The 6,491-nt window shown below is 45.6% G+C and overlaps 1 protein-coding gene across 1 annotated transcript; it reads left to right on the top strand.

The window, feature by feature from the left end:
* Positions 1 to 86: 86 nt before the first annotated feature.
* On the top strand, positions 87 to 6,192 carry LOC123180069 (probable glutathione S-transferase DHAR1, cytosolic; the record flags this gene model as incomplete). Its single annotated transcript, XM_044592027.1, is given in 5 exon segments — positions 87 to 163; positions 4,420 to 4,566; positions 5,268 to 5,385; positions 5,628 to 5,768; positions 5,861 to 6,192. Coding segments are annotated over 5 exon segments (570 nt in total), but the record flags the coding sequence as incomplete, so codon positions are not given.
* Between the last annotated feature and the right edge of the window lie 299 nt (positions 6,193 to 6,491).

The following is a 6,491-nucleotide window of genomic DNA, read 5'->3' as shown; positions in this document are numbered from 1 at the left end:
CCGCCCGTCCTTCCTCGCCGGGTCGATTCGGCGGCGGAGCCCTAGCTAACTGATTTTGGTTTCGCGGTCCAGGTCCCTTCTCGCAGAGGGTGCTGCTCACGCTGGAGGAGAAGAAGGTGCCCTACCAGATGAAGCTCATCGACGTCAGCAACAAGCCCGACTGGTCCGTCCGCCCTCTCCGACCCCCACTTCCCTACCCACTAAAATTTTTGCTCCACGCGCACACAGAAAAGCAATATATACTGGTTTTCTCGATGTTTTGAGCCTTTTCTGTACCGATTTGCCTTAAATCGTTACTAGATGGGTGAAGCAGAGTATGTCTGGATTTTATTGTGGTCGCCATGGGTGAGGCTTGTGCGTCGCTTAGATGCCTGCTGCGATGTGACAGATTTGGTCTATCTAGTGCAGAACATGTGGCCCTGGAATTGGGTCTACATGGATAATGTGTTAGAACTAGTAGAAATTCAGTGAAAAAGAGCTAGAAATTCTCTTGGTTTTCTTCTGCACAAGGGGTTCAGTATTTCGATAGAAAACAGAAGAACCAGAAATTCTCTTGGTGTACTTCTGCACAAGGGTAAAGCATTGCGATAAAAAAAGAACTATAAATTATTCGACTTGTTTTGAGCCAATTCTCCACCGATTTGGCTTGAATCGTCGCTAGTTGGTTTGCGTCGGGTGCAGCAGAACGATTTTATTGTGGTCGCCATGGGCGAGGCTTTGTGTGTTGCTTAGATGCCTGCTGCGATGTGACAGATTTGGTCTATCTAATGCAGAACGTGTGGCCCTGGACTTGGGTGTACATGAAGAATGTGCTTGAACTGAAAGTTACCATAAGATAGCTCAAGATAAAAACCAGAGACATAGTAATATCTCTCTGGCAACTTTTATATTTTTTTTACTAGAAAACCTCTTGGTTTACTGCTGCACAGGGGTTCAGCATTTAGATAAAAAAGAACTAGAAATTCTCATGGTTTACTTCTGCACAAGAGTTCGGAATATCGATCTTGTTCCATAGAAACAGATTTTATCTATGATGAAGCAGAGCAGTGCGGGACTTGGAACTTTATTGTGGTCACCAAGGGTGAGGCTTGTGCGTTGCTTAGATGCCTGCTGTGATGTGACAGATTTGGTCTTTCTAGTGCAGAATGTGTGGCCCTGGAGTTGGGTGTACTTGCAGAATGTGCTAGAACTGAAGTTACCGTAACATATTTCGAGATAAAATCAGAGACATAGTTAAATATCTCTTTAGTAATTTTCATAAAAAAGAATCAGAAAACCTCTTGATTAGCTGCTGCACAAGGGGTTCAGAAATTTTGGTAAAAAAGGAATTAGAAAAACTCTTGGTTTACTTCTGCACAAGGGGTTCAGTATTTTGATCTCACTTCAGAAGAACAGAGTTTATAGGATGAATTTCTGGTCTGATTAGTGGGCTACATCTTGAAGGTGATTTACCCAATGCATTGGCACTGTCCAGGCAGAAGCTTGGAAGAATTAGAAATTTAGAACTAACTAACAGTAGCTAATATAGTGTACTTGAAATGCTTGACTTGAATTTTGTTTGGGCCAAATCTGCCAAGATGAATTCCCAACTATTGCAATGTTTTGGGCATTAAAGCATTATTCTGCAACAATGAGTGCCGCATCATACATGTAACTAGAGGATTTTCGTATGAAGCAAATAAATCATTGTGCATTTCATTGACATTGAAGAAATCTAAGAGAAGCTCCCATTTCCATTTTGCTAGTCCTTATATGGGGTTGAGGCTTATGTATGCAGATGTGCATGTTGGGGTAGCTTGATATGCAATAAGCCTTTGGGTTGATACTGGACAGTATTCTGGCCTACTTTTTGCTAGGTTGCAAGCTCAAAGCCATTAGACGTAATCCCCAATGGAACATATGACCAAAGTGTTGCATTTAACTTGATCGTCGATGGATGATGGATTATTCTTGATCATTCTCCGTGAGAAAGAAAGAAACAGGTTCGCGGTTCGTGCTTACGGGTGGCGATGGGCATGTTTATAGGTCTGTAGCGTCCCTCAACTGTTCCCAGATGCAAAAAGCTTTAATCTTCTTCTGAACCGGAAAGAAAGATCTGCTAGGATTTCACAGCCCATCCGCTGTCCGCTGGATGGTCGCGAGACAGGCAAGGGACGTGTGTGTGCGCTGGGACGATTCCGCACGGGTTCGGCAGACAGACGTGCGCTTCCCCGTGCCCACGGCAGCTCACGCCATACCCGTGTCGTGTTCTTTTTTTCTTTCTTTCTAGCGAGAATATCTTGAGGTTTTTCTTTCCGCCCCTGAGATTCTCCGCGCACAAAAATTCCCGTTCGTTTTCCACCGCGATTTTCTTTCGGGTTTGTATATTGCACATCTAAGAGCATCTACAGCTGGCCGTCTCAAACCCGCCTCATACATTCGGGCAGACCACCCGGTCACTGACCGGTCACGACTCCTTAAACGGTCCTCAAACGCCCGGGCTGACCGGCAGCCCCTCATATCCAGTTTAAATATGGGGCACCCGAATGCACCCGGTCATGCCCGCCACGTCGGATCTGACAGCCCGACCCCACTGAAAATTGCATCAAATCCATCAAACCCTCCGCCCACCACGTCGGATCTGACAGCCCGACCCCACTGAAAATTGCATCAAATCCATCAAACCCTCCAACCTATCCTCCTACCGCCGCCCTCCAACCTTTCCCGTGCCTGGACCCTCACAGTCCTCCACCCTTACTCCCAATCCTCACCACCGCTGGAGATGTCGTCCAGCCCGACCCAGACCGCTGCGACGGAGACGCTGTCCGCCTTGTCCGTCAGCGTCCCTTCGTCGGCTGCGACTTGCAAGGTGGAGAACGTCGCTCGGAAGTTGCGGCGACGACGGCAGCGAGAGAGGGAGGCGGCAGCGGCGGCGCAGGGAGGTTCAGACATGGTGGAGCAGCTGTCTCCTCCGTCGCGCCCGGATCCCCGCACCCCTTCCATCCGAGCGTCGACGCGGATTACGCCGTCCGACCCCGTTGGGACAGAGAAGGATTCGACGGCCGGCTGGGCCATTCCGGACAGCTTTCGGCCCACGCAGATGCCGACAGTCGACGTATGTGACTCGCCGTAGCTCGTTCGGGCGTGGATGAGCACGGGCACCGGCAGTGCCCAGGCTGCCCTCGACATGTTCGATAGAATGACGAACAAGAGTTGGTGCCTTTTCTTTGCTCCTGCCCGATCAGAATTTTGCATAGACCACTAGTTCATTTCGCACAATTAGAAATTTAGAACTAACTAACAATAGCTAATATAGTGCACTTGAAATGCTTGACTTGAATTTTGTTTGGGCCAAATCTGCCAAGATGAATTCCCAACTATTGCAATGTTTTGGGCATTAAAGAATTATTCTGCAGCAATGAGTGCCGCATCATACATGTAACTAGAGGATTTTCGTATGAAGCAAATAAAACATTGTGCATTTGATTGCCACTGAAGAAATCTAAGAGAAGCTACCATTTCCATTTTGCTAGTTCTTATATGGGGTTGAGGCTTATCTATGCAGATGTGCATGTTGGGGTAGCTTGGTTTGCAACAAGCCTTTGGATTGATACTGGACAGTATTCTGGCCTACGTTTTGCTAGGTTGCAAGCTCAAAGCCATTAGACGTAATCCCCAATGGAACATATGACCAAAGTGTTGCATTTAACTTATATTCGTTGTCAGTCAGATTTACTGAGCACTTTGGAATTACTTTCTTTTACTATTTCGAGGAGCCTGGTCTGTTATGCATGCATTTTTCCTATATTTTATCTGTAAAAGTTGAAATGATCAAAAGGAGGATCTCAGTTTTGTAAGATTGTTGCCTTAAGACTCACAATTTCCTTTAAACATTGTTAATCTTTTTTCAATCTATATGAACGTGGAAGTGCTCCTGCAACTGTGTCTAAACGAACATAATAGAAATCGAAACTACTTTACGTATGACAGTTAGCTTTCCGATCCTTGTACAACGGCTGATCCAAAGGTCCTGATCCACACACCAGACGTCATGAATGGCTCCGCTGACTTGTAAATCTTACAAAGTGTTGTACGTGCAGTATTGTTCAATAGAAATTCAGCCTTTTGCAGCCACATAATCGTACTTTTTTTCATCTTGAACATACATATAAATGCGCATAATTTTGACGCTCGGGCAAATAGAAGCAACTATATAGTGAGCAAATGAAATACAGAATGTTTCATGCTTTCACGTGCGGAATTATTAGCCTTGGGCACCATTTTTATGACATTCTAGACCATTAGCATCGGCAGTGATCTGATTAAGAAGACAGTGTTGCGTTTTTCAGACTGAATCTGTAGGCATCCGATGGTGTTGACATTGTGGAGCTTACCCCTGTTTGCAGACTTAAAACTAATCTACTGTAATGACTCTTTCAGGTTCCTGAAGATCAATCCAGAGGGCAAGGTGCCCGTGTATAACGGTGGTGATGGCAAATGGATTGCTGATTCTGATGTGATCACTCAAGTCATTGAGGAGAAGTACCCAACTCCATCACTTGTTACTCCTCCTGAGTATGCATCAGTGTAAGTTCCTCGATGGCACATTGAAAAATCCACTTTTGCTTCTCTGAAGTTTGAAAACTTTGCTATTTCTTGCATTTCGAGATCCTTGTTATTTATATGGTCTCATAAGCAGAAATTTGCTTTCATTTTAGAGATATATTTGGCATGTTACTGCTATGTTGTACATACTTCTAAGGTCTTTGGCGTTGGGAATTGTGATTTTTAGTAGTTTAGTGGCAACTTTTTTGCATGATCTCGTAATAAGGGAGTTGCATTTTTGTGCAGTTAGTTACAATAAAATTGTTTATCTCTCTTTGCTTGCAAGGTCTATTATGCTATTTTAATAGCTTAGTGGTGCTAGTAATAAACTTGCTATCTTCCCTATTTAAAAAGAAAAATAAAAAGAGCTTCTAGAGGCCTTTGGATTTGAAACTTGAGTTGGTTTCATGGACAATTTGGGCGTGATTTACTCTGAAGTACGGTATTTATGCATCTGTAGAGAGTTAGCTACAATAGCAGCATCTGGCAAGTAATTGATTTTGATAGCTTAGTGAAATGACCGTAGTAACATGATTTATTTCTGTCTAAAAGAACTACAAATTCAGTTTTGATGCTGTCTTGTTTCACCGAGAAAGTAGTTTAGTCTTTAGTAGTCGTTGTCGATTTCTTTTACCATGTTCTGAGTATGGCTTTTCAATTTGGTTGTGGCTTGTGATAAACAGGGGATCAAAGATCTTCTCCACCTTCGTCACGTTCTTGAAGAGCAAGGATGCCAGCGATGGCTCGGAGAAGGCGCTTGTTGACGAGCTGCAGGCACTCGAAGAGCACCTAAAGGCCCATGTAAGTAGGCAGAGCTGTCTTCGCAGTCGATGTGGCAGTTGCTTTCTGCAGTGGAATAGACATAACACATGCTTCCACAACCATTCCATTATATTCAAGCTTCACTCACCGGCCTCACCATCTCAGCACTCATCCTGTCTGCAATAATTTCATTTTGTCACTCTTTCCTTATCGTGCAAGGCGTGGGGCCTTTGTTTGTTCAGGCTGAACATTTGGCCTGATCTTGAAACTTTTGCTGGCAGGGACCCTACATCAACGGGGCGAACATCTCCGCCGTCGATCTCAGCCTGGCTCCGAAGCTCTACCATCTGCAGGTCGCCCTGGAGCACTTCAAGGGCTGGAAGGTCCCTGAAACCCTGACCAGCGTCCATGCCTACACCGAGGTAACAACACATTACCTTCTTTTGCCACATCCAAATCTTTGTCCATAGATGAAGTTACCGAGGCTCATGACTATGTTTTCCCCTGCACGCAGGCTCTCTTCAGCCGCGAGTCGTTCGTCAAGACCAAGGCGACCAAGGAGAACCTGATCGCCGGGTGGGCGCCGAAAGTGAACCCGTAAGCCCCTCCGCCCGCCGGAGACCCGGCCCACCCCGTCGTGTGAGTAGTGATGGGCAGTAGTGGGCCTCATCTGCCTAGGTTGGAATAATTCGAGCCTTGATGTGCTCTGGTCGTCGCAATCGTGCACTTGCTTGTGTGTGTGTGGGTGTGGGTGTTATGTGCGTGTTCTGGTGCAGGCAAGAGTGCAAGTATATGTGGTGTGAACCTCTTTCCGTATGAATGAATAATAGAGCTGCGTAAAATTCAGAGTTGCCATGTCAGGTGTAGTTATGATGTAGAGAGTGGACGAGCGACTCGGAGGAAGTAACATGTGGCTCGCCTGTTTCTTCAGGCCAATGGTGTCTCCAATGTGACTCGTGAGATGGGGGCAGGCAGCAGCTTCTGCATCAGGAGTGGGAAATAATTAACACTGGAGACGTGTAACCGTGGATCGATTCCTCCTAATAATCAAGTAATCATTCTCCGTTAGAAAGAGGAAAAGTGATCGGGTTCGTTGATGGGTACGTTTATAGGTTTGTCGCGTCTCTCAACTGTTCCCAGATGCA

This window comes from Triticum aestivum, chromosome 1D (genome assembly GCF_018294505.1).
Source record: "Triticum aestivum cultivar Chinese Spring chromosome 1D, IWGSC CS RefSeq v2.1, whole genome shotgun sequence".
NCBI lineage: Eukaryota > Viridiplantae > Streptophyta > Magnoliopsida > Poales > Poaceae > Triticum > Triticum aestivum.
This window is presented reverse-complemented; position numbering and strand designations above follow the sequence as displayed.